Genomic DNA, 27,116 nt, shown 5'->3' with positions numbered 1-27,116 from the left:
TGCAGTTAAGGCACTTTAATATAAGAAAAAATTCCCTCAGATTAAATATTCTCTCCTGTTACAATACACAAATGCATGTATTTAAAGAACTTTATGTTTTACACAAAAGATTTTAACTCCCCCCCCCCCCCCAATTTTTTTTTGATAAATTATGGATGTTGAGTCATGGCAACTGGACTTCCATCTTATTAGGTTGAAACCAAGTACTCTCTTCAGTCTGATGAATTAATTTCTAATGAAATTAAGTTTCTGTACTTCTCATTATGTATACAAACTCCAAAATGTCATATTTCTCTCGCAACTGTCTTGGTTTTTAATAAAAATAATTCTAATACATAAATGTTCGTTACTCTCTCCTTTTCCTTTTTTGTCCAGCGAAATAATTTGCTGGACCTTTGCTTTAAAAGGTGGCTGGTTTTTTTGTTGTTGTTTTTTTTTGCAACATGTACAAAGTTGTACAAAGAAGAAAAGGCCACATCTCAGACTTGCAAATAAAAATATTGAGAATGTAGCTATATTAAATGGAGGATTCTTTGATCAGAGTAAAGTTTAAAGAACACAATTTCTAATAGATATAATAATTTCTAATTTTGTCAATTACTTTCTTAAGGTTTGTATTCATTTTGATATAATTCAGATTTAGACTAATTTTATGTTTTCATGGAAAACAAAATCGGTGACCCCAAACTTTTCAAAAGGTATAAAAGTTATCCAAAACATCTACAAACTGACACACTATCAAATGTTTGATAAATCCAAATATAACTGTATTTCAATAAAAGTGATCTCTTATTAAAAACAATCAGCAAACACCATATATATATGCAGTAATTCACATAACATATAAAGCGGAAGAGTGGAGTATAGGCAGGTTTTATGGTTCCCATGCCCATAAGCTTGATGTACATTGGCACAGGCTATGTGCGTAGACTTAAATCAAGCATTAGTTTTCGTAATTGGCTGTGGAACTGTGAACACAATAATCAAGAACTACCAACAACAAAACCTTTACTGCAGTAGTTTGTGGATTAAATAGAAAATGTACTTGAGGGTATAGACTGACGTAAATTATCATAATAAAGCCCTTCGAGTGAATCCTAGGCATACAGTGTTGCTGAAGAATAGTAGCCAATTATCCATCTAGCCTGAAACTGATCCTAACATTTCACTTTTTCCCTGGTGAAAGTGTTTGATGACTCATTTAACAAATGAAGGTGCAGGACTAAATGTGTGTTCATGTTTGGAAATTACATATTGTTGTAGAAGATGCTGACAGGGTTGAAACAGGATGAGTACAATTTGTTTTGAGATATTATAAAAACCTGTAGATGATGTTTCCATAATGATTTGGCACAAGAAGACACATGAAATGACTCCTTCCGCTTTGCTGCCCTATAAATGTCAATCCTTTGTCAAGTTCTGCCACACAGACACGCAACAGCTAAACAAAAGTGAGGCCATAACCACGGTCAACATTTTCAAACACAAAGATTCACACTGGAATTTGTATCCATAACTTTTATGAATCAATATAAGAAATTAAATGTTTTGTCTAGGTTCCTTTTTAATGTATTCTAGACATCGTTTGGCACAGACAGTTTAGAATGCACACTGGTGAGCTATCTGTTGTAAAGGCATAAAGGTACACACTTTATACAACATATCAGAAATTAAATTATGGCTTAGCAAACAGTAATGCAGGCACTATTGCCATGGACAGCAGCCTGTTTGTTGGCCCAACTTCCTGTTCAGTTACTTGCTGTGAAGCTGGAGAATGCTGGTAAGTCCTAACTCATCAGGAAGCTGCAAGACAACAGAAGTGCACAATAAACCACAGAAGCTAAAACAAGATTATTGAAAATAAATGTACATGTCTCTACCTGTAGGGGTATCCATGGTACTTTGCTCTGAAAATGGACAGCAGCCAGCTGAAGAACAGCATCACAAGGCCCATTCCTGCGACACACATAACTAACAGACAGACACTGTGTCATACTTTATTACTGATGTTAAATTCTAGAAAGTATGCTCAATTTTCTTAGAAGACCATTTTATTTATTTTAATAGAACTCTAGATGTCTTGTGACTAGTTTTGTTGGCAGGAATAGTATGTGAGGAAATGAGTAATGCTAGAATAGATTTAACCAGTTCAATTCATACAATGGGTATGTGAGCATCAGAATTGTACCACAGAGCAATAGAAGAAGGTAGCCTAGTCCAAGGTTTCCCTCCTGAAAATGTACCTTAGAATCAACATGCTGAATGACTAAAGCTGAACCACGGTCCCCTTGTGTTATCTCTGCTAACCATAACTGCACACCAATGCACAGTTTAAACCCGTACCAAGTTCCAGGGTGTGCACATTACAGAAGACTACTCCTGCACTGTCAACACTGCATCACCGGCCAAGAAAGCACAACAGAGTTTCTACGTCCTCTGCAAACTGAGAAGAGCCAGAGCCCAAATCAGAGGCACAATTGAGAGCATCTTGACCAGTTGCATCACTATGTGGTACTCCGTCTGCACTGCATCCTTTTGGAGTGTATATAAAATCATGATCCATATAAATTAAATAAACATTTCTCTCAAGCTTAAATGTTTCTTTTTACTCCTAGGTGAGATGTGAATGTATCACAAGGTTAATTCAACTACCTAAATCTGACATTTTTAACCATGTTTCTGGCATTATGTTTTTTGCAATAAGGTTGGTTATGTTTTTTGTCATTAGGCATGCAGCTTCTTATTGACTGAACAGTGTTGTTGTTGTTAATTCAGCTAATTTTTGTAAAGCATTTTCTAACATAAAGATGACTGGAGTTTTACTCTACTTTTGGTGAGCAATAAATATTTAGGCAAGTTTAAAAATTATCTGTAGTGTAAATGACATGATCAGAGCATCTGTGTATGCATGTACATACTCTTCCTCTTTCCAATGTCAATATCAGTGGTAGCAGCCTCACACAGCAGCACAATTCCCATTGTAACGGCAGCATCTTACAGTAAGGTCAAGGTTTAGAGATAAAATGCATGTCAGTATGTATGCATGTATGACTCAAAGATTGTCACATTATGCTCTTCACACCATATTAATAGACATAAAAAGACATACAGTACTTTACAAATAAACTGATGTGCTTTTTAAAACCCAGCAAAGTCAGAGCAATGAAAAAAAAAAAAAAAAAAAAAGGATATGCAAGAGTTAAGAGATTATCGTTTGGTATAGTCCTAGACATTTGGACTATACTGAAGGATACTGAAGAGAAGGACAATGTGTGTCTCAGCTACAAACTGGGCCTGACTGCTGCCATGGATGTAACTCTGAAAACAGACAAAGAGTTAAATGCCCTTCTGATAATTAACACTCATTCTTTGAATAAGCATATTTGGTAAACAGCACATTTCTGTCTTACAACTTGTCCGGTACTGGGGTTCTTGTGTGCATAAGGTGGTCCTCTAATGTGGTTCCACATCTGGCCTGAGGTCATGATGAGGACAAAGCACTGAAACACACAAAATACACAGATCTTACATAACATTATGACTACTGACAGGTGAAGTGAATAATGCTGATTATATCAAACAGATGAGGCACTACAGCCCAAATAGCTGAAGAAGTTTGGGCAGGTTCTTGGTCTGATGAGTCACGTTTCAGACTGCCGTTTACCGCTGAAAGCGCCTAGAATGGGTACATGAACTGCAGAACTGGACATCAGGTGGATGGCTGGGTGCATGTGCGTCACTCACAGAGAAATAAGTTTTTGATCCCTGCTGATTTTGTACATTTGCCCACTGACAAAGACATGCCATGTACCATCAAACCTTGGGTGATAACCTCCTTCCCTCAGCCAGGGCAATGAAAATGGGTCATGGGTGGGTAACACAAGGCCAAGGCAACAAAGGCTAACGAAGAAGCACACTAAGGTCCTAGAGTGGCCTAGCCAGTTTACAGTCTAAAACCCATAGACAATTTGTGGAGGGAGCTGAAGGTTCAAGTTGCTTAACGCCAGTCGCCAAACCTTAATGAGTTGGAGCAGATCTGCAAAGAGCAGTGGGTCAAAATCCCTCCTAAGATAAGTGCAAACCTGGTGGCCAACTACAAGTAGCATGTGACTTCTGCGATTGCCAACAAGGGTTTTGCTAAGTACTAAGTCATGTTTGTGAAGGGGTCTATGTGCCTAAAAAGGAAGATGATTCCACAGATTACTAAATGAGAGTTCTGCTTGACTTCTAAAAAAAGGACAAAGACAACCGATTATTTTTAGAAAAATACTAGTGCCCATCAAAAAATATAATATTGGATTTTTTTTTTTTTATTAATATCCAACTCAAAAAGTGAAACTCACATATAATAGAGTCTTCACATCATTTTAAAGTGAAATATTTCAATTTTCTGGTTTCATTTTAAACTACTGATTTAGCTCATAAAAAATATGTTCATTTATACACCGAATACACTTAATTTGTTCTAAAGAAGCCCAGAAAACTTTCTTAGTTGAAAGTTACGAGTGGGGGACAGTTGTATCAATTCCCTCATACTCTCGTAAGGCTGGACATTGTTATGCACCAGGAGGAACCCAGGTCCCACAGCACTAGTGTAGGGTCTGACAATGGGTCCAAGAATTATATCTCGATACTCAATGGCATTCAGGGTGCTGCTGTCTAGTAGATTCGTACATCTGTCCATGGATATGCCTCCCCAGACTTTCACTGACCCACCACCAAATCAGTCATGCCAAATAATGTTACAGGCAGCATAACATTCTCCACAGCTTTTACAGACCGTTCACATCTGTCACATGCTTAGGGTGAACCTGCTCTCATCTGTAAAAAGCACAGGGCACCACTGACCTGGCAATTGTGGTGTTCTATGGCAAAATCCAAAGAAGCTCCACTGTGCTGGACAGTAAGCACCCTCATGAAGTATGTTTCCGATTATTTGGCCATTCATACAAGTGGCCTGCTGAACGTAATTTTGTAGGACTCTGGCAATGCTCATCCTGTTCCTTCTTGTACAAAGTAGCAGATACCGGTCCTGCTACCTTCCGCAATTCTGTCCAGCTCCCCTGGCACTGACCCTAGCTGAATGCAAAAATAGTAAAACAGTAAAAAGCATGTCCACTTCCATGGGTTTATATTGTGATGTACATGTTTTTTTTCCCATTTTCCATAGAAATACAGAGCATACAAAGCAGACTGGAGTCTGCTCAGTGCTGGAAACCTTAAACATGTATGTAAGATTACAAGACATATGTGAACAATGACATGCATACAGTGGCAAGAAAAAGTATAGAGTAGCCGTATGACTTCTCCAAGATTATTGGAGCCAGGAGTGAGCCAACCTTGTGTCCAATCAGTGTGATGATATTGGATGTGTTGCTGAAAGCTGTCCTGCCCTTTAAAAACACACACCAGTTTTGGGTTTACTGTTGCAGCACTGTTGCTACTCTCCCTAGGCGTGGTCATACTGTACTGACTGCAAGAGCACAGCGCAGAATTCTGAATGAGGTAAAGAAGCATCCTAGAGTATCAGCCAAAGACTTACAGAAATCTCTGGCACATGCAACATTTTTGTTGACACATTTATAAGAAGGAAAACATTAAACAAGAATGGAGCACATGGGAGGCCGCCACGGAGGAAGCCATTGTTGTCCAAAAAAAATATTGCAGCACATTTGAAGTTTGCAAAAGAGCACCTGGATGTTCCACAGCACTACTGGCAAAATATTCTGTGGACAGATGAAACCAAAATTGAGTTGTTTGGAAAAAACACACAACACTATGTGTGGAGAAAAAAAAAGGCACAGCACAGCAACATCAAAACCTCATCTCCACTGTAAAACATGGCAGAGGGAGCATCATGGTTTGGGGTTGCTTTGCTGCCTCAGGGCCTGGACAGATTGTTGTAATTGATGGAAAAATGAATTCCAGAGTTTATCAAGACATTTTGCAGGAAAACGTAAGACCATCTGTCCGCCAACTGAAGCTCCACAGAAGATGGCTGATGCAACAGGACAATGACCCAAAGCATACAAGTAATTCAACAAAAGAATAGCTTCAACAGAACAAAATACACTTGCTGGAATGGTCCAGTCAGAGTCCTGACCTCAACCCGATTGAAATGCTGTGGCATGACCGTAAGAGAGACAGTCACACCAGACATCTAAAAAATATTGCTACACTGAAACACTTTTGTGAAGAGGAATGGTCCAAAATTACTCCAGATCGGGGTGGAGGTCTGATCGGCAACTACAGGAAACGTTTGGTTGAGGTTATTGCTGCCAAAGGAGGGTCAATCAGTTATTAAGTCCAAAGTTCACATACTTTTTCCACCCTGCACTGTGAATGTTTACATGTTATGTTCAATAAAAACATGAAAACAATGTTTGTGTATCGTATTTTCCGCACTACGAGGCGCACCTAAAGGTCTTAAATTTTCTCAAAAGCCGACAGTGCGCCTTATAATCCAGTGCGCCTTATATATGGATCAATATTGAGTCAGTCACGCAGTAGAACACGGCAATAGACATTTCACATTAACGAATCAATGGTGCAGAAGTGGAGGCAGCAACAAGATGGCCAAGTAAAGAAGACTAAACAGAGTTTCTGAGGGAACAAAGCGAGATGGCTACAGTTGGAGGACAAACGCCTATCTTTTCTTTATGTAACTGAAAGAAACTAAATTAACAAATAATACACATCGTTACACATTTGGTATGTTACACTCGCACACGCTAGCTTGACTTGAATGAAGCTAATTACAATAACACGCACACGTAATTTATCATATGTAACAGGTAACAACTAACATACCTCTAATGACAATAAACATGTTAATACTTACAAAGACAAATGCTTTCCAGGGCACAAACATATAAAACACACTCAGCATATACATGAACCAGTTCGTTTTACTGTGGAAACTAAACTAGCTTAATTTACCGACGGAGAAAATACCTCAAAGCTGTACTACTTTGAAAAGAGCGCTCACTCTGCAACTAATTATCTTAACAAAGATAACTAAAATACACAACTCTCACTCTGATAAAATTTTAAGAACAATACTATAATACTTTTTAGCTGCCTTTGTCACAACTTATTGAACTGAAATGCATGATGGCCTATTAATAAAGTTTGACCTACCTCTCTGTGTGAGGATCCGCCGACTACCTTTCAGGCTGACCTCTTATTTTGAAGGTCCCGTTTCTGGGCAGAATGGTGTTCATGCAAGCAGCTTGACATTCGTTAAACCGATTGATTGCACCTGTTGTGCACCGGACAAACTCATGACAAACTAGTGTGGAGGACTTAAAGTACTCGATGGCTGAGGATTCTGCTACATGGATTATTGCTTTGGAGTATGGACTGTGATACTTTTTCCTGGTTTGTGTTTTGTTGAATGCCAGTGTTTTTTGTTGGATTATTTTGGATTTCCTATTGGATTTGGATTATCTATGTTTCAAGGACTTTGATTTCACCAAGTATTAATATGGATTCCTTTTGTGTTTTTCTAAAGAAAAGACTGCTCAGCTGATGCTTGCTCTGTAGTTTTGTTTGTGTGCCGCAATAAACGCACTGAACTGAGTAGATTGCTTCGGCCTTATTATTGGTCCTACTAACTCCTGACACTCTGACCGTTTTGTTGACATTCCCTTTAGCACAGCTCCATCTAATGTTGCATAATGTAACCCCAGCCTCTACTGTAGCGTCTTTTCCATGCGCCTTATAATGCGGTGCGCCTTTATATATGAAAAAAGTTTTAAAGTAGGCCATTCATTGAAGGTGCGCCTTATAGTACTATATATACTATTTTCTGTAAGGTCTTAAACCTTACACTGTAAAGTGCCTTGAGATAACTTCTGTTGTAAATTGGCGCTATACAAATAAAATTGAAATTGAAAATTGAAATAGTGCGGAAAATACGGTACTATTATTTTCAGCAGACTGTGTTTTTGTATTGTTGTGAGTTAGATGAAGATGAGAGCACATTTGTACACACTTGTAACTTAATGAATGCATCACATTATACAATTTTTAAATTAGAAGATCAAGTAATTACAAAAGGATTCACATACTTCTTATTGCTACTATATTTTAAGATCATGCACACTGTTTTGGAAAGTTCAGTTTAGTACAGTTACAATTTTTACAGTCATGGGTTAGGATTCACCTCTTTCCATCATGGGCAAATCTGCCCCTTGTGTTTATTTGTTCCACCAACATTACACTATCTCTCTATATGTTGTTTGTATACATGTGATGTTGGGTGTGCTAACATTACCAGTGCAGAGAAGGCCCAGACATTCTTGTTAAAGAGAAACTCCAAATTGTGTCTCCGAAGATATGCCAGACCTCCAATGACAGCCAGGAGGAAGCCCAGAAGGAGAGGCCCAGCGTAGTTGGGAGGACGAATGACACGGATCTAAAATAAATAAATAAAGTGAGTGAGTGTGTTCAAGTTCAGAGTGGAGATGTGTTGGTTTTACTAGTCAACTCTAGTATTTATCTTGCATAGTTCTTATTATTAGAGTGCAAAAATGATAAACTTGGTACACCTCTTCCCTTTGGCAAGCCCCATAGAACACAAAATGACCCATATACTTCCATCACATGGTCTGTTACAGGCATTTTTTTGATTTTTTTTTGCATTTTGCCTAAAAATGCATAACTGGTAGGTGTAGAAGAACATCTATTTATTGCTTGATGCCTAGAATGATTCAAAAGTTTCTTGTAATTGAGACCATGCACTTCAATCTGGCTAGCTTTTTCACTATTTTAAATAATTTCAACCAATCCTCACCAAAAAAATCCCAACCAGGAAACAAAATACCCATACCATAATGTCTAGAGTTCATGATCATAGGTAAGGGTTGGAAAGTAAGGTGAGAGCTTTGCCATAACAGATGAGAACAACGCCTTCATGCTGCACAATTTAGCCTGTGTTCTATTTCACCCTCAGTCAAACCCGAAGATACTTAAACTCCTTTGCCTGGTGCAAAGATTCACCTCTACCCTGAATAGAACACGCCACCATTTTCATTTACTTTTACAATTCTGCAGTGAAACTGCAATTTATTGCCACAATAATGTACTTAACATAACATAAATGTATTGTAATCAATGAAGAAAAAAAGAGTCCTGCACTATTGTAAATGATAGTCTCATTACAGATTAATATTCTGATTATTTTCTATTAACACATTGATTGTTTGGTTAAAAATTCTGAACATAGAGAAATGCCGTCACAATATATATATATATATATATATATATATATATATATATATATATATATATATATATATATAGATATATCTATATATCTATATAGATAGATATATATATATAGATATATATATATAGATATATAGATATATCTATATCTATCTATCTATCTATCTATCTAGATAGATAGATAGATATAGATAGAAGAAGAGCCAACAACCACTAATTTATTATCATATACACTACGTTTACAGTCACCTAATTTCATACAATCTATATATACAGTTATTTCATAAATTAATTAATTTTTAGTTTATCATTTCTTATTCTGTTTGACTTATTTATATTTATACAGTTACTTACTTGAAGCAGGTCACAATTACATTTAAATTAAATTAATTAAATTGCTAAATTGGGAAGGCTCTGACATTACTCCTCGGACAGCACAGCAATCCTGTGTTACTAGTAAGAGTGAAGTTACTCCAAAAAGGACAGGACAACTGTCTTCCCTTAAACTGTTGTTTTTACTTCAGCGCCAAGTAAGCTAATGCTAAACACCATAAAGGTGCAGTGGCAATGAGACTGAGTTTGTAAAGTGAGGCTAACGTTAGAATGATCAATCTGATCCACATATAATATACAGCTTTACTGTAGTACTTTTACTTCTGTCAAAATACTGTAGTACTATTACAGTGTGTGTCTGTCCTGCTGTCAGCTTGCATCTTTCTCTAGTGTTGCTTTCCAAACAGCACTTACTTATCAGTTGGAGACAACATTAAAGAATGTAGTAGATTGAAATTTGTCACAACACAACTCAACATCAAATAATCTGTTATATGCATTTCTGTGTTCAATCTGAAAATTTAAAATTTTCTTTGCAGTAACTGTTGCAGCATGTTGGAGTAAACAGCTGTTTCCTGTGTGAAGGTTACCTGCCAGACTGACCAAGCACTGCTACACTACCTACTTTTGACACACAGCTGTCTCCGAAGAGTCACTAGCCTCACATGAGGGCAGGTCTATAAACTTAAGTTTTTTTTTTTTTGAGCTAAAAAAACATTAAGGAAACCTTTGTGTTAATAAAATTAACAACAGGTGAACTAGTGGGGCAACAATAAGATAACCCCTAAAGCAGGAATGGTTTTACAGGTGAATGCCAAAGACTCCTGCTTATTTTTCTGAATGTTTTTTCACTAACTTTGCATTTGGCTAGGGTCAGTGTCAGTACTGGTAGCATGAGGCAATGCCTGGACTTGCAGGGCTATAGAAAGTCCTTAACCCATTAGCAGGACCACCAACTGCTACTTTGAGCAATTAGGAACAAGATGAGCACTGCCACAGTCCTATAAAATGTCGGCCACTGGTGTGAATGTCTCCGATGAAACAATCAGAAACAGATTTCATGAGGGTGGCCTGAGTTCTCTAGTGGGCCTTGTGCTCAAGGCCCAGCACTGTAGAGCTCGATAACCGTTTGCCATAGAACACCAGAATTGGCAGGACCTGACAGGTTCATGCTGAACAATGTAACAGACAGCATAATTTTGTCCACGGCTTCTCCAGACCCTTTTGTGTCTCTCACATGTGCTCAGGGTGAACCTGCTCTCACCTGTGAATTTCACAAGGCCCCAGTGGTGCATCTGCAAAATCTGCTGTCCGATGGCAGCAGGAACTGGCTACACAGGAACTAATAGGAGACTAGTAAGGATCAAGGGAAAGATGAATGCAGAAATGTACAGAGACATCCCTTGATGAAAACCTGCTCTGGACCTCAAACGGTGGCAAAGGTTCATCTTTCAACAAGACCAACAGGAACAACCTTAAGCATACAGCCAAGATAACAAAGGAGTAATTATGGGACAACTCTGTAAATCGCATTGAGGAACCTAGGCAGATCTCAGACTTGAACCTGAATGAACATCTCTGGAGAGATAATAACATGGCTGTGCATCGACACTTCCCATCCAACATGATGACGCTTGTGATGTACTGCAAAAAAGAAGGGGAGGAACTGCCCAAAAATAGGTTTGCCAAGCTTGTAGCATCATGCTCCAAAAGACTTAAGGCTGTAACTGGTTATATAGGTGGTTCAAAAATGTTTTGAACATAGGATGTCATTATCATTTGGTGAGTAGAGGCTGTGCGAGTAGTTTAAGATCACCTTAGGAGATACAATCTTTTGTAGTTCATTTGATTCACACTAACCTGCACATCAGTCCTGTCTGCCACCCATCTAGCCAGCTGCTCAGCTGCAAATCCTCTCACCTGCAGTTCATATGTGTCAGACCTGCGAGGTTTCCCTTTGGATGGGAAGTGGAGGAAGGTTGGAGCAGAATTCATATTCAACTGCAACAAAAACACAGTTAAAATTTCCAATATGTCTGCAATATAATTAATTAAGCAGTTATATATACATGCAGTTTGTTCAAAAGCTGACTAACTTTGGGTCTTAGTTTTCTTAAAGACATCATAGCACCATATTTTCCCAGAACACATCACTCTCCTCTTTTCACTCACCCCAGTGGTCCCCTACCTTAAGCCTGGTTCTGTTGGAAGTTTTTTTTCCATTAAAAGTTTTTTTTTTCTTTCCACTGTTGTCTAGTGCTTGCTCAAGTGGGATTGCTGGGTTTTCTATATACAGTTATATTCTGTAAGTTCTTAAATCTACACCATAAAGTGCCTTGCGATGACTTCTGTTTTTGATTTAGTGCTATATAAATAAACTGAACTGAATGGAATTGTTTGCAGTATGCTAAGATGTTTGCTATTTTATATACATCAATGTCTATTACTGAGGGCAGGCTAAACAGACACCTTTTGCATGATTGTGTTTATCAGCAGTACAGCAGTGTATATATGACAATTATAGCTATGCTATGGTCACACCAAAGCTAGTATTTTTCATCAACTTCTTTGTTACCAGGGTGACAAGGGTGTAACCCAAACTCTGCTAAGTCATATTTTAAAGAAAGCCTTTGTTCGTCATGTCACATGTACATGTTACAATGAAATTTGTACTCACAAGGACACACCTGGTGTCTGTGACCAGGTTTGAACCACAAACCTTCTTGTTCTAAGGCCAATGATCTACCCCAAGGGTGTCCAATCCTGGTCCTCCTTGCAAAACAAGCACTGTCCTGCTTGTTTTGCAACCAGCCATGCACCTCCAGCCTCTCATTGGCTGAACCCACCTGGTCCAGGTAATCAGCAGTGGGTAGGGCAGAGATGGTAGGAAAATTAGGAGGACAGTAGCCCTCAATGACCGGAATTGGACACCCCGATCTACCCATTGAGCCACCAGGACGCCTGTATGCGATCCTTGAAGAGCCATGGGGATACACCCACTGTATTTCATCTACACTCAAAAAAACAATGTTTTTCAGAAGCCTTGAGGAACACATTTTAGACAAAGGAGGCCTGTAACTTTTTTCAGAACAGAAATTTACAGACATGTTCTTGGGACATGTGAGGTCCCAAGGTCATTATGACCTTGAACTTTGACCTTTTATTCCTACAGCAGTGGAAAGCTGTGAATAATAGGTGAGTCCAGTTGCTAAGACCATCTACCCAAGTGACACAGTTTTTTTTGTGATAATAGCAGACATTTGTAAACAGGCATAACTCTAAAAACAAAAGATTGTCTCACCATCTGGAAGACATCTGATCCTTCATCAAAATCAACAGATGCAAAGAAGACTTTGTTAGTAAAGGCAGAAGAATAACGCCACGAGTTAGCCAGCACCTGGAACTCCTCATCAGCTTGTCTGAAATATAAAAATACATTTTAATAATTAAACAATAAACTAAATGAAAATCATAGTACACAATCACTGCTTTTATTGTTTCAATTTCTTACCTGCAGACCCCACACTGTCTCTGTGGCTGCAGGGCTGTAAACATAATGACTACAGAGTAGTTTCTAGGCGGAGCCTTCACAAAGCGGCGAAACTTATCTCCATTCATCCTGATCACTGAACGCTTCGAGGCCCACTCCATCATCTGTATCACCTTCTCTGACAGGAGTGTCTACACAGGACAGAAATAAAAAGATAGCTGCTAGAGCTAGGCACAAAACACTAGAAGGAAAATCTAGGAGACACTGACGGGATGAAATTATTGGCTTCACTGGCTATTGATCTGGATAATGCTGCTCAATAATGTTTATTACTGAGGTTACCGTAATAGATCCATACTTGAGTGCATTATTTTTTAATGTTTTGGCCACTCCATTTACATAAATGAATGGGCCAAAACACTGGCAACACTTCTTAATATAATGCTCTCCAGTAATATTCCACCACCCTCAATGACCTCAATATTAAACACAGAATGTTCACCATCTGACAATTTTAACAAAAACTGAGAAATTAAACCCTTGTAATGTAGAATGCATGACAAGACTGTTTTTATATATATATATATACACACACACATATACATATACATATGTATATATATGGGAGACATAACAAACAATGGTACGTATTGATGTGCCGACGTTGGACTGCCTTTTTCAACCTCTTCAGGGTCCAGGTATCATCTCATGCCACCAATAGTGGCACTGACTAAAGCAGCTGAAACTGACTATCAATGCCCTCTGCTATTTAACTGACCAGATGAATATCTCAGAAGTTTAACTGACTATATGCTAAACTCTGATTAAAAAATTTTCCTTTAATAGTTGTGTTAACATTGCAGTAAAGTGTGAGAATTTCTTACATTATAAGAGTAAGATTTGAGGGAATCATTGAAATTATGCACATTACCCACAATCCTGCACTGAAACTTAAGCCTTGTCTGACTGGCTTGCAGACTTTGGGTCCCCAGAATTGAGGTATGCAGTTGGACTACTGTTTGCATTTTTTTTTTACATACAGGCAACTCTTCAATATCTATTGAAAGTGTAGAGGAAGAGCAAATCCATGTATGAGTTAATATCACACTTTGTACTGATGTAAACAATTAAGTGAAGAAGGAAAACAGCTCTGTAGTCTGTGTACCTAGGAGACTGTTTTGGTTGACGCTGGACTGCATTTCATTCTTCAGCAGTTTTTCATAGTGCTGTAATCATGATAATTAAATTGCGAAACAATAATACTAATCACCGGATATTTTACCATGGTTTACCGTAAAACCTGTAACCATTTAATCCCTAGTGAAACATGAACGTATAATTTCATCAGAATCATCAACATTCATTTAATTTCTTCTATTCTATTCTATTTCTAAACATTTGAAAAAGAGAAAAAAGTGTCATAATTTTAACCATGTACAAAAACTGTCCGTCAAATGAACAAAAGTACAATAGTTAAATAGATTTGTAGTGGGATAAAAGTAAAAGATTTCCAAAAAAAAAGAAATAAAAAGGACGTATCTGATCTCATCTGTGGCCATTTTTCTAATCGACGGCAAACGCCAATGACATTGTGATTAGCCAGTGTGATCATCATCCATGCCACTTACCTTCAAAAGACGCCACCACATTCACAGTTATACCAAGCGCCTCCGAATGTGACCGCTGACAGCGCTGCCGTCAGTTTTTTTTTAAACAGTTTTTAAAGCGAAAGTGTACTACCCGAGAAACTGTTTCAGAATAGTGTTTTGTTCAGCTCTACAGCGGAATGGATCATTTCTGAAATCTGGATAGTTGTGGGTGTCTATTAGCGTTTGGGAAATAACATTCTAAATTTGGCCAGATGTTGTCTTAACGAATGTCTGTGTTTAGACGTGGTCGCCATGAACTAACCTCTAAAACTGGGGACAACAGGAAATCAAACTTCCGTAAGTAATTAAGAGGTGTAAACTGAGCCCATTTTTCCTGTAGGAGTCACTTGGTTAACGATAGGCCTAAAACACGTTCTGCTTCCTCTCTGTCTTCACTTAGCTAACGATGACTTCGTTTAAAATACGTGGTTATTTAACACTTACCGCAATGGCTAAACAAAACGCAGTAGTTCGGCTCTGGTTAGCTTAGCTAGCTAATGTTACGGAGACTGTCTCGGACTTTGAAAACGCTGCAACATTTAAGCAAATGTTGTCCATTATATGTCATTAACGATATGTTACCTCTTTTTTCTTCTGGGCGCCAGTTGGGCCATAATGGAAAACAAGTAGAAAAAACACCGAAATTAAAAGTTTTCCAAACATTCTGTGATACTGCTGAGCACTCACACAACACCATCTCCTGTCAACCTACTATTGGTCACCTCTCCGCCAATCACAACAAGCTGTCGTTCTTTTTCAGCTTAAAAAAACAAAACAACTTTATCTACAAAGAACGTGGACAGAACAAATTGGGACAATTTGTCCCAAAAAGAGAACACATATTTAAGATACTGTCTCAGCAATTATTGAAATTATGCAATTTAAATCTTCTAGATTTATTTTATATGGATTTAGACATCATCCAAGAGTGTTTGACTAATATAATATAATATAATATAATATATATATATATATATATATATATATATATATATATATACAGTTTAGTTTTGTTCGGTATTTTTAGAAAAGTATTGGACACGAGGCTAACTTGGAATATTTGTATCGGGGAAAACACACCAAACAAAAGAAAATTGAATGGAATGAGATATCTAACTGAGTCGGAACAGAGAGTAAGAAGTGTTCCTTGAAAAAGTGGCAATGATCACATCAATATATTTATATGTCCGTAGCTAAAATTTTAAAAACTAAATGTGCACAGCCTAATTCTCAGAAGGAGATACATACCTTAACTAAATCCTTAACAGGGAGAATGTAGCGATATTTCATTTTCCCTACTGCACCACACCCCACTCCGGTAGGTGGCGGTATGTTTAATTTGCTTTGTCAGTCGCCAATCAAATCGAGAATAAGAATGTGTCTTCCGCACTGATGGCGATGATAAACGTATCTCCTTGTTTAGCACTAATGTTGTTGTAATTTACACACAGGATGGATACAGATAAATCACAGCGGGTTTGACAGAAAAATACAGGTATGTTAGCACAATTGCTAAAGACAATACAATTTTGCGTGCGTTTTGCCATTTGTGTAAGTAGTTTTTGTCTTTGGATACATTCTTAGCTATGGTTAAGGTAACTAAGCTAGCTTTCTCGATGAGAAGGCTGTTTGTTATAGTATAAAACCCTCAAATAAGCATGGCATCTGTATTTTTTTACCTTTACTTTGCATGCTGTTAATGAGCGTTTAAATGTCACTAGTCAGCGAACACATGTACTGTCGTTGGCTACATGCTAACAGACGCGAGAAACGCTGTTTACTCTGAAGTGTTTTCCTGTCGACTTTACCTGCATATGCTTAAACAAAGTATACATGGAAGGTAACGTGGGTAGAATTAAGACACATATTGTGTGCACAATTTGAAACCAGCCGTGGAGTGTTTACAACTGTAAAGTTTTTGCTGCTGATAAGTCATTGACCAAGTATTTGTAAAGAAGTTGGCGGAACTACCACAAAGGAACGTGTGTCTTAAATTGAATGTTGACAGCCTAATGCATGCATTAACTGTTCTATAACAAAATTAAAAATTTATGTGGCTCTGGTTGTATAAATAGTGGTTTGTGTAGTGCCTAGTTTTTCTATGGTCTCTCTACAGTCTTAACAATTCAGCAGAAGCAGGTACATTTTCTCACAGAACACGTCTTGTAGTCTGTGAGAAAACAAGACATGGGGTAGTATGGTGAATTCAGAATCCTCTCTGAATCCATCATGCTTATAACTTAGGGTAGAAAAGAATGTTTGTATCTGTTGGTTTGTCAACTAGACAATAGACACCACAAATCTACAACTAAAGTGAACATTTTTTTTCTACTTATGTTTTCTTTTGTCACTCACATTAACTTGTCTCCCCTTGATGTGTCCACAACTGAGGTTCATGCGTTGGAAATAGAACTTCCAGGCTGCAGGAGGGAGGAAGTGTGTGTGTAAAGGCCTTTGCAGTGGCATAGAAGTCATGGGTCCAAGGAGGAAGGCATCTAAACTCCAGCCTGTAGGGGGCAACCTAGGAGGAGAACCAGTCCTGAGACACAGTGAGCCCAAAGACTACATCAACGAGCTGTCTCATGAAGTTCTTTGTCATATATTCAGGTAGATTGCTGGCTACTCTCAGTAACACAGGCAGTCACAGTGCTCCAATTTAAAGTGCCAACTGTCTGAGTTAAGGAAATGCAGAATGTGAAAGTGAAATGTGACTTATTTGGTTCATTGGTTTCAGTTTTAGTCTGATTGTAGATGGACTTGACTCTGCTTCCTTTGTTGTGCACAGGTGTTCTTGTAAAAAGCTGATTAGAAACCCAGTTATGTGTTTATTTTAGAGAAATCTCAGAAATCGTGGAAAATCAGGTTTCTTTAACATTACCCCTTTAATGGTAACCTGATTTCCTGTTTAAATGACACTCAATAAATCAGCTTCCCTCAGAAAGCTAACTGTAACCTGGTTACTTGAGTACATGTAAACGTGCTGACTGAGTGACAAATATACCCATTCATCGCAAAGTAGATATTACAGAAATTACAATGATATGTTAACCTAAGTGTTAGTTGCAACAGTTTTTCAACCTTGGAGTGTTGTTTTGTTTTGTAGGTACCTTCCCATGAAGGACATCATGTGTTTGGAGTGTCTGTCCAGAAAGCTTCGAGAAGCTGTGACTCTGTACCTGCGAGTCGTCAAAGTAGTGGATCTTTGTGCTGGTCGCTGGTGGGAGTATATGCCTTCAGGTGAAAGCCTGCTGTAAAACCACTGCATCCCTGCCCGTGCTACATTGCAAATGTTTAGAGGGGTTTTGTTAAGAATTGCAACATTAGGAAGTTACATCATGTGAAGTGGGAGTGCAGTCTGAAAAGGCAGTTTTGGTCCTGCTGGAGAAGATGGTGTCTTCAGTGGGGAAGTTAATTGCATCATTCAGGGACCACAGCAAGTTTCAGCTTTGACTTATATGACCTATATACCTCCTCTGAGTGACTAGAAGGTATTTACACCCTTTAACATGTTATACTTTTAATTGTGTTGTTAATTTATTCTAAAATCAATAACCATGCAAAAACATATTTTTAACCATTTTTTTTTTATCAAAACTTAAAACTAAAGACAGAAAGGCACAAATGATGTACAAAGTTTCACAATTCACACTGTATGTGAAGACAAACCGAGGACCCACTAGAACTCTTTCAAGAGTCAGCTGACCCAAGTAAGAAAGCAGGCAAGCAGGGCTTGAGGCTTTGGTCAGGGACAGACTAAGAACCCAACAGTCAGTCAGAATTTCAAAAGTCCTGAAGGATGACCCTCTCGGTAACATCAATTAGGTGTTTATGTTTATTTTAGCAATTTTTTTGTAATTTAATATCTTTTGTTAAGTGATATTTGCAGACTTAAACCCTATAGAGCATCTGCAGAGAGACTTGAAGATGGCGATTCAGACACTTCTATTCGGTCTGATGAACCTTGAGAAAATCTGTCAAGAAGAATGGGATAAATGTCCCAAATCCAGTAGTAAGAACCTTGCAGAGTCTAGACCAAGAATACTCAAAACTGAAATTAGTGCCAGAAATGCTTCTGCAGACTCCTGAATTAAGGGTCTTACTTAAAGGAGATATTAAATTTTGGGGGTTTTAATACATTTGCTAAATGTTCTAAAAATTTATGAGCATTTTCAAGTTATTGAATGTCAACTTTAAATGACATTTACAGGTCACTAAAATGTGCAATACGTGGAAGGGTGTGAATACTTTGCCGAGTGACTGGAATGGTTGGCTTGGTTTTAGATCAGCTCCAGTGTGCTGTGCCATTGTGATCTGCAGCAGGGAGCCGTTATCATGAAAAATAAAACAAAGTGGTTTAGGACAACTTGTTGTGTTTTCTGATTTCAGGTTTTACAGACAACAGCTTTCTGCTCCTTTTGAAGAAGATGCCAGATTTGGAGCAGTTATATGGACTCCACCCTCGATATCTAGAGAGGAGACGGGTCCGTGGCTACGAGGCTTTTAGTATACCTGGAGTCCTAGAAGCACTACAAGCATGTCCCAATCTGCTGGTCTGTATGTTTTTAAACTTTTTTCCAAACCTTTGTGTTTAAGGTTAAGAATGGATACTCTCAAATATTCTTACTAGATAGCTGCATGTTCTGGTCTTCCTCAGCCCCCCCACCATTACAACTGAGCAAACTCTATCAACTGAGGAATCTGCAAAATGCTAATAAGTGAATCTTGGGTTAAGATTTTTTTGACTTAGAACTTTATTTGACCCCATATCAGGGTGTGGAGACCTCACATCTGGAGCTTGTGGAGGCCATATGGAACTACATGCCCCAAGTTCACATACTGGGAAAGTTCCGCAATCGTAATGGGGCTTTTCCCATTCCTGCTGAGAACAAACTGACCATCCCTATAACTGCAAAAATCCAGACCTTACATCTAGTGGGTGAGTTTGGCACCACAGCAAACTGACACTTCATGTTGTTGCCTCACTACATTACAGCTCAAATACAGTGGACTAAACTAATAAAACGTAGTGGATGTAAGTCAACGTGATCCCTGCTAGTGCCTGACTTTGTGATGCATAAACAGACCTGAAGAGTGTCCTTGCTGCACCTCTCTACAACAAAAACTCACTACAACTGTATTGTTGTACATCACATATTATGCTTGTTTGTCACAGGTGTGAATGTCCCAGAGATCCCCTGTGTGTCCATGCTGCGCCACCTTTACCTGAAGTGGGTCCGTCTCACCAAGCCACAGCCATTTAAAGACTTTCTGTGTGTAAGCCTGAGAACCTTTGTCATGCGTAACTGTGCAGGGCCAGCCAACTCCCTCAAATACGTTCCCCTGGTTACTGGTTTAGCATCAGCTCGCAACCTTGAGCAGCTGGAGCTAGTGAGAGTTCCTTTTCTGGGAGGGCTGATCCAGCATGTGGTGGAGGATAGCTGGAGATCAGGTAAGGAAAGCATTTGTTTGTAAGAATGCTTCAAAGTATGATATAGTATAATTTGTTTATTTATTCTCATCCAAATTGGTGCAGTAATTTGTAAAGTTGACCCATTTTCCTCCTTGTTCAGTATGGTCTGTAATGGTAAACATTCTAATGGGAGAAAGGTTGCTATGTACCATAGGACACCTGCATAACTGGACAGTAATTATCTTAGCAATATACAAGCAAAACTCTGCCAGCAGAATACTGAACGCAATTTGAAAATGCAACACTGCTTTAGACTTTGGAAAAGAAGATATACTAGATATTTAGCAAAACAAAGTTGGATCACATTCATAAGACAAACAAACTGCTCCAGTTTTTTGGGGACCAGACCAAAACCATGTGTTTGTTGTGTTCAGATATGCCGAAAAACATACCAAGGGGATAACAGAAGTTCACTTTAACATGACTAACCAAATTAGGGGCCTGATTTACTGAGATCCCAAATAGCAATACTGCTACTAAGTACACGGCCTTTGTGGTGGGTTTCCTTGGTGAGAGTTTTGCATCACTAAGAAAAATTGTGTAAATCAAAACGTGCAAGCATGGTGGAGGCGGCCATATTTAACTGGTGTTTGTCATTCAGAATGACAAAACGTGGTCCTTTGTTTAATAGAAGTAATTATTTTACAAATCTTATGACTCACCTCAAAGCCAGGTATCTCCATATTCACAATCTCACATTGCCAACTATTCAGAGTGAATAAATCATGTCAAGGTTAAGGTATTTGGGCTCAATGTTGGTTATGACACAGTTAGTCACATTCCGGTAGGTGGCGTCCACAGAATGTGCATGCTTAGGATTTCTTTACAAATTTTGATGGTGTTTGCAAGAATTTCAGGGCTTGGTAAAACCCAAAAAACTACTTTGGGAAACTGCAGCTACACCACAGATACAAGTTTTGTTATGACAGGTATTGGTGTAGCTCCTTCTTGTTATTGGCGTCAAATGAGTCATTAGCTCGCCCAGCAGCTCCACGGCCCTGAGGCCCTAGGTGTGAAAATGCCTTAAATAGCTTTGAGTGTTGGTTTTATGGTAATATAAATAAAAAAAAAAACACAAAACCTGTTTGTAGGATTAATTTGTTAATTTAATAAATTATTATTATTATTATGATTATTATTATTATTATTATTCAATATACGTTCTGTTCACAAGATACTTGGTCAGATTACTGCTGCAAGTGGGAACCATCTGAATATTAACATGATCTTTCACATTTCTTTCATTTTTGTGGCACATTGATTAAAGTTACATCCTTTTTAGGCAAAAAAGTCTACAATCAGTAATACATATTGCTTGTTCTATTCTTATATCAAGTTAACACTATACATTTACTTTCATGATACAGAATGACTATTTCAGATGATTTGCGTCATACTGCCAACTGGGATTTCATTTAACTGCCACATGTGCCACCGTTTGTGTTAGTGTTAATAGGTAGTGTTTGTTGTTGTAATGCTGTTTCTCTGTATGTGCAGGAGGATTTCGGAACCTCCACACCATTGTATTTGGAGCCTGTAAGAACGCCCTGGAAGTGGACCTGGGCTATCTCATCATAACTGCTGCTCGCAGGTGCTCAGTCAGTCAGTTCTTAAACTCCCTGAGAGAAAAACACTAGGTAATAGGCAGCATATAGAGAAATGCAAATACTTTTATTAAGTAACCAAATGGTAGGGACATAGTGTGTCTCTAAGATTTGGCTTACTGTTCCAGCATTGCGTAATGAAGTGAAATGAAGAATATTAAAAAATAAAGTTCAGTGATCCTCTAAATATACAGTATGACATTATCACTGACTTCTACATGATAGATCTGCACAGGCAGTGTGTTCTGCGTGCACTATGTACAATACCACAAAACCAAGTTAGAATAATTATTCCAGCATTATCTTGCACGTCATACGCTATAACATTTACTAACAGGTACATTGTGGAGTTTCAGTACTACTTAAGTAATACAAATCTAACAGCAGGAAATGTTGACAGTGTTTTTAAATGTTTTATTAGTATCCAGCGTAAATACATACAGAATAATTAATTACATGAATTCTGTGTATTTTACAGGCTTCATGAGCTGCGTATCCAGCCCTCACTGACGAAAGATGGAGTATTTTCTGCTCTCAAAATGGCTGAACTAGAGTTTCCGCAGTTTGAGACACTTCATCTAGGATATGTGGATGAGTTCCTGCTGCAATGTTAGTTCTATTTTCAAGAACCATTAACACGTTGAGCACTGGTCGTTTTATCTTCCCTAACATAAATAAATGATTGCCCTGGCATTTTTTTTACAATTGTTTTTTTGGTTGTGTGGTTTAAATAGAATAATAATAAGTTTACTTTACAGGTGTGTGAAAATTGTATTGTATTATTAAATATAGGTAAGATGAGCCATTCGGAGCTGGTGAAGTACGGTCTGGCAGATGTCATTGAAAATCCAGGCATCATCACAGATATTGGTGTAAAGGTGGTGAACGAAGTGTTCACTAATATTAAACACCTGCTTATCTACAACTGTCCTCACTTGCATAACCCTCATTACTGGATCACAGGTAAAAATACTTCACTTGAGTCTCACATGGCACAAACGTGGCAAACTTAGTTTGCCTATATCATAAAGAGGGTACTGTATACAAGCAGAGCTTTCATTTTGCTGCTGTTCTTCATCTCTCACTCTTTGAGAATTTCAATAATGAGGAGCCGTACTGCTCTGTGGAGCTGTCAAAGTCTACATTTCTCTGTTGTCAGATCAGTCAAGATGGAGTCGTCTCGTTGATCTCACTCTTGTTCGCTGCCATGCTGTAAAATTGGAATCCTTCTCCCAGTTCATAGAGTTACTGCCCAGCCTGGAGTTTATCTGCCTGGACCAGATGTTCAGAGAACCACCAAAGGTAACGTTCATACACACATATATTCTCAGGACTTTTTTGGGAATGTACCGTAACTATCTATGATGTTATTTTTGTGCCTTAAACCTAAGCACACAAAATGGAACATAGAACAATGTTTTTGCATGCACACATATTAAAAGAGATGACATCATGCACAAAATAACTTGTTTGCTATAATTTATATCAACATGTAGTTTAACTTGACCCGTGATCTGTCAACTTGTTAATGGAACAGCTAAACCTTGTGGCAAAAGGTGTTCTTTAAAGTCTACAAATGTAAATAAAGGATAAAAAACAAATTGCAGATAGTTTTTTGAAAAATATCTGTAGTGGCTGGATTTTTTTTTCTTTATTAATTAATAGACAGAAGATTTGTTGTATGAATATTTGAATTTTAAAAAACACAATATAAATTATGTTTTTCAACTGACAGCCAAATAGATTTTTGCATCATATGATCTTGAGGCTAGAAGTACACAAATTCAGTACTTAAATAAATACTTGCCTAAAAACATATTCTGCAACAAGTACCAGCACTTATTGCTACAGATAAACATAAATGTGCAAATCTAGTTGAGATTTGTTCCTCAAACTCTCATATGTATAATATATGTAAGAAAGAAATTATTGCTGAGAAAGATAAGAACAAATACCATATCTGTGCTGCTATAGAGACTTTGTGTGGAACAAAAATAGCAGCTGGTAATGGTGGAGCTAATATTAACTACTTTTTGTGAGTTAGACTTTTAGATTAGGCTATTTGTATTAAGAATCTTCATCAGCAAAGTAACTAGTAACTAAAATGTGAAATAAATGTACTGGGGTAAAAAGTGCAGTATTTCTTTCTGAATTGTAATGGAATAGATTTCAGAGCAACATAAAATGGAAATACTCCAGTAAAGTATCTCAGTACCTAAACGTACAAATCTTGAGTGTAGCGAGTTACTGACAAAAAAAATAAAGAATTAGCTTTTCTAAGGAATTGTTGATATGGTTACCTGATCTACTTAAAAACGTTAGTGCATGTGCTGATGCATATTCCTTTCTTTGTGTGTATTTTGTGTTTGTGCATTAGGGTTGTGCCAGGGTTGGCCTGAGTGCAGGAACTGGCATTGGTGTGTCATCAGCACTGGTGAGCAACCAGAACTCAAACAATGACAACAACAACAACAACCACCACCATCACAATAATGAGGCCAACCTGCCTCCTGCTCCACCACCTGTCATCAACAACAACAATCAAAGGCTACAGCAGCAGCAACACCATAATGGTAAAACCTACCTGCATTCCTAGTCAGTAGAACAGGTGAAATCATAATACAGCATTTTATTTGTGGCTTCCCTTACATTTCCTAATGTCTGCAACTTTCAGACAGCATCTCACAGAAACTTGCATGGGAAAACAGCATTGCAAATTTCTAAATAAAGCTGTAGCTGTCAGGAACTATTATTGCTCTGTGAAAAAGATAAAGTCAGAGTCATGTATTAATGTTTCTCTTAATACAGCCTAAAAGCCATATATTCGTAATTTGTGTTGACAACAACTGTGACAAGGCAAAACTATTTCCATCTGCTATTAATAAAGTTTCTAGAAATCTTTTTTAGATATCATTTTTTATTTGCCAAAGATATGTTAGCAGGTTTTCAGGTGAGAAATCATGTTAACATACAATAAATAAATGACAAAACACTCCACATCTAAGCAACAACAACATGTACCTGAATTATGAAAGTTGAATATAACTCAGTTAAGTATATCTATCTAGTTACATGCAACCTTTTGCTTAGGTTTTTTTATTTATTTATTTATTTTTTTTTGGAGTGAAGAGACATAACCTACTCAGTGAGAGAAGGTGAAGATGTATTGTCTCTATTCACAGTGGCAGTGGATGAAAATGGGATAGAAGATGAGGAGGAAGATGAGGAAGATGACGAAGTGATCTTGGAGAAAGAGAACATGGAGGTTGAGCCTCAGAAACAACCAAAAAGCTCAGAAGGAAAAGTGGGAGTGGAAGAAGCTGGTGTGTGTTCAGGGCCCAGTTGTCCAGCTAGAGCACCACAACCTCCTGATGAGGAGCAAGCAGGTTTGGAGCTGCTCTTTTTTCATAATTAGCACAGGTTAAGTAATCTGTTTTCCCTTGTACATTTGTACTCTGTATTTTATTAATTAAAAGTGTTAATAATTTTTATTTCTGTTGATATTTCCTTTGCACCCCCAGGGCCCAGTGGTTTAGTTCAGCAGTGCAGGCCATCTAGCACTATTGTTCCCAAACCCCCACTGGTCATCTCGGACTCAGACAGTGAGGAAGATGAGGGCCTTGTTTCAAGACTAATTCCTGCTTCCTGTGTGCAGGAGCCTGCTGCACATACAGAAGGTATCAGCACAACACGGAACCCAGCAGTCATGATTTTAAGTGAAATTCAAGAAAATCTAAAAAAATGAATATGCAAATAATGTAAATTAAAATAAAATTAGATGAATAGCAGAAACTGGTTCACTGAAATAAACAACTGGTGGAATTAAGTCTCTTTTCAGTGCTGGTAAGCCATTGTGGAAGAAGATATGAGATAAAGTCCTGAAAGGAGCTTACGTCAACAATCGTGAAATGTGGAAAACATGATGAGAATCTGACCTCTCTGTTACTTTCATGTATTAATGTGAGAAGGCTTGCAGTATCCCCATCTCCCCCCCCAATTTGCTGTTTAAATTTCTCAACTGAAAGTGATGAGTGATCTCCTCATCAACTATTTGTCAAAAATTATTTTACTTGGATTTTTTTTTTTTTTTTACATTTGCTCCTTCTCTACTTCAGTCCATCAAAAAACAGTGTTCCAAAAGTGTTTTGTTTGTTTGTTTGTTTTTTTGCAAATTCGCCATGACATACACATTTGTTAAAAAGATTAGGTTATCCTCATAAATTTAAAATGCAGTCAAGCAGACCATACCATCATTAAAATTGTCCAGTAATTTCTGACCAAGAAACAAACGTAAACCAACAGTGTCCCCACCAAAATCACTTAAATTTGTATGTGCTTCCAGGAAAAGGAAAGACTCCTCTGCGGCGGAACAATAATGTTGCTGTATCAGTTGGTCAGACAAAGGCCCAGGTGTCAGAGAGCACCTGTGAGAAGAGCTGTCAAGTGACCAGTGAACAGATCAAGGCAGACATGAAGGCTGCTGCTGAGAACAGCTGGAGGACTACCAGTAAAGGTATTACTATTGAGGCTGGGGAGACCACTGCAAGACCAGGAGCTGACAATGGCATAGCACAGAGAAATATCAGCGCTGGGGCAGAAGGAAGGACTGGCATGAGGCCAATGACTGGATCTGGGGGCAGGACTGGACCAGGGTCAGTCATGTCCAGGCAGGTGGGTGGATATGGAAGGGTGGTCACAGGGACCACCTACAGAACATCCACAACTGACACAGCTGCAGGACCCGACTGGACTAATGATGGTGCAGAGGGGGGGGGCAGTTGTGCGAGGGATGTCAGAGTGAGGCAGGGCTCTGGTCCTGCCAGTGTGGACAATTCAGAGCCCAGATGTGCCACTGTAAACCGTGCTGCCAGGGTACCAACACTTCCAGCTGGACAGGGAGAGAGACAACCTGCTCATGCAGAATCTCACTCTTCTGCTCGTTCAGGTCCACAGCAAGGTCGCGCTAGATATGAGGACTTTGTTCCTAGGCGACCTTTGACCAGGTCTTGCACCCGTATGTCTTCTGTGCCCCTGGTACCTGAGACAGGTAAGAATTAATTTACAAAAAGCGAATACTACTATGCTTGAGAGGTGCAACTAATGGGGTCTTTTCTTACAGTTACAGAGCCTTGGGTTTGCGGTTTCATGTTAGTGCACATATCAAGCTCTCTTAAGTACCAATATGTTGGCTATCCATTTGCAGTCAGTCACATTATGGAATTAAAAGTTTGTCCCTCTAAACTCAAAAGATTCAAAGACAAAACATAAAACCACCAAAAAATCTGACTTGGCTTTTGAATTTTGAGTCAATATAACATATAGAGGAACATATAGTAAGT

The 27,116-nt window shown here is 38.3% G+C and overlaps 2 protein-coding genes across 5 annotated transcripts; one reads left to right on the top strand and one right to left on the bottom strand.

The window, feature by feature from the left end:
- On the bottom strand, window positions 1-15,571 carry LOC113160158 (magnesium transporter protein 1-like). Its single transcript, XM_026357238.1, has 10 exons — window positions 15,286-15,571; window positions 13,076-13,245; window positions 12,866-12,983; window positions 11,425-11,565; window positions 8,279-8,419; window positions 3,411-3,500; window positions 3,255-3,318; window positions 2,919-2,993; window positions 1,881-1,971; window positions 1-1,803 (listed from the first exon to the last, which is right to left on the bottom strand). Exons 1-10 carry the CDS (start codon window positions 15,364-15,366, stop codon window positions 1,788-1,790), a joined length of 987 nt encoding a protein of 328 aa, XP_026213023.1. The 5' UTR covers window positions 15,367-15,571; the 3' UTR covers window positions 1-1,787.
- On the top strand, window positions 14,669-27,116 carry LOC113160157 (F-box only protein 38-like). Of its 4 annotated transcripts, XM_026357234.1 has the most exons (17): window positions 14,670-14,868; window positions 14,945-15,000; window positions 16,155-16,198; window positions 17,095-17,310; window positions 17,807-17,940; window positions 19,090-19,253; window positions 19,474-19,639; window positions 19,877-20,152; window positions 21,671-21,764; window positions 22,256-22,386; window positions 22,570-22,740; window positions 22,937-23,079; window positions 24,155-24,350; window positions 24,960-25,163; window positions 25,299-25,454; window positions 26,120-26,824; window positions 26,897-27,116. In XM_026357234.1, exons 4-17 carry the CDS (start codon window positions 17,177-17,179, stop codon window positions 27,043-27,045), a joined length of 2,823 nt encoding a protein of 940 aa, XP_026213019.1. In that variant the 5' UTR covers window positions 14,670-14,868; window positions 14,945-15,000; window positions 16,155-16,198; window positions 17,095-17,176; the 3' UTR covers window positions 27,046-27,116. The 4 variants fall into 4 exon arrangements, with proteins under 4 accessions (XP_026213020.1, XP_026213019.1, XP_026213018.1 ...); XM_026357233.1 differs by having other exon boundaries at window positions 14,670-15,000; XM_026357235.1 differs by lacking the exon at window positions 16,155-16,198 and having other exon boundaries at window positions 14,669-15,000.

This window comes from Anabas testudineus, chromosome 10 (genome assembly GCF_900324465.2).
Source record: "Anabas testudineus chromosome 10, fAnaTes1.2, whole genome shotgun sequence".
Classification (NCBI taxonomy): Eukaryota; Metazoa; Chordata; class Actinopteri; order Anabantiformes; family Anabantidae; genus Anabas; species Anabas testudineus.
Note: the sequence above shows the minus strand (reverse complement) of the source record. Positions and strands in the feature narration are given on the sequence as shown.